General features: G+C 45.4%; 1 protein-coding gene across 1 annotated transcript; it reads left to right on the top strand.

Moving 5' to 3' along the window:
* Positions 1–267: 267 nt before the first annotated feature.
* Positions 268–793, top strand: LOC104412206 (olfactory receptor 1020-like; the record flags this gene model as incomplete). Its single annotated transcript, XM_010022848.1, is given in 2 exon segments — positions 268–642; positions 644–793. Coding segments are annotated over 2 exon segments (525 nt in total), but the record flags the coding sequence as incomplete, so codon positions are not given.
* Between the last annotated feature and the right edge of the window lie 3 nt (positions 794–796).

Here is a 796-nt window from a genome sequence, read left to right as displayed (position 1 = left end):
CACACATGCTTGAATAAATCCGTAGTTTTAAAAGTCCCAGTATAGAAAATCAAAAATGCCATTTGCTGATTCAAAGACCTCCCAGTTCTTTTCTGAATACTTGAACTGAAAACACAAAATATATATCATTTCTTTCAAGAAATATATTCTAAAAAGTGACAGTTAAAATTGTCATTGATTAGAGTGGTATATGGTCCAAAAGTGAATCTCTATTTTTAATCAGAGTGATGTTCCTCTTCCTTTTGCCTCAGCAGGTCACACCTGGTCATGGGAGGAAATCACACACATGGCAAATTCATCCTGTTGGGAATTACTGACAGCCCATGTGCACAGACCCCTCTTTTTGTCTTGTTTCTCTTGATTTATGTTGTCACTCTGGTGGGGAACGCTGGCATTATCATCTTGGTGCGGGTGTCTCCCAGCCTCCACACCCCCATGTACTTCTTCCTCACCCATTTTGCCTTCGTTGACATCTGCTATTCCACAGTCGTCTCCCCCAGGATGCTGGCAGACCTGTTGTCAGAGGACAAAACCATTTCTTTCTCTGCCTGCATGATGCAGTTCCTCAGCTTTGCTTTCTTTGCTACTATTGAGTGTCACCTCCTGGCCATGATGGCCTACGACCGGCACGTTGCCCTTGGACATCTGCCAGTCCCTGCTTAACGTGACCATCACCTCCAGCCGTGTCTGCTGGCAGCTGGTAGCATCATCCTACCTCTTTGCCTTTCTCACTGCTACGATCTGCACATGGTGCACATTTGGAGATTCCTTCTGTGGTTCCAACCGCATCGACCAC

This window comes from Nestor notabilis, unplaced genomic scaffold (assembly GCF_000696875.1).
Source record: "Nestor notabilis isolate BGI_N333 unplaced genomic scaffold, ASM69687v1 scaffold1931, whole genome shotgun sequence".
NCBI classification, from domain to species: Eukaryota; Metazoa; Chordata; class Aves; order Psittaciformes; family Psittacidae; genus Nestor; species Nestor notabilis.
Note: the sequence above shows the minus strand (reverse complement) of the source record. Positions and strands in the feature narration are given on the sequence as shown.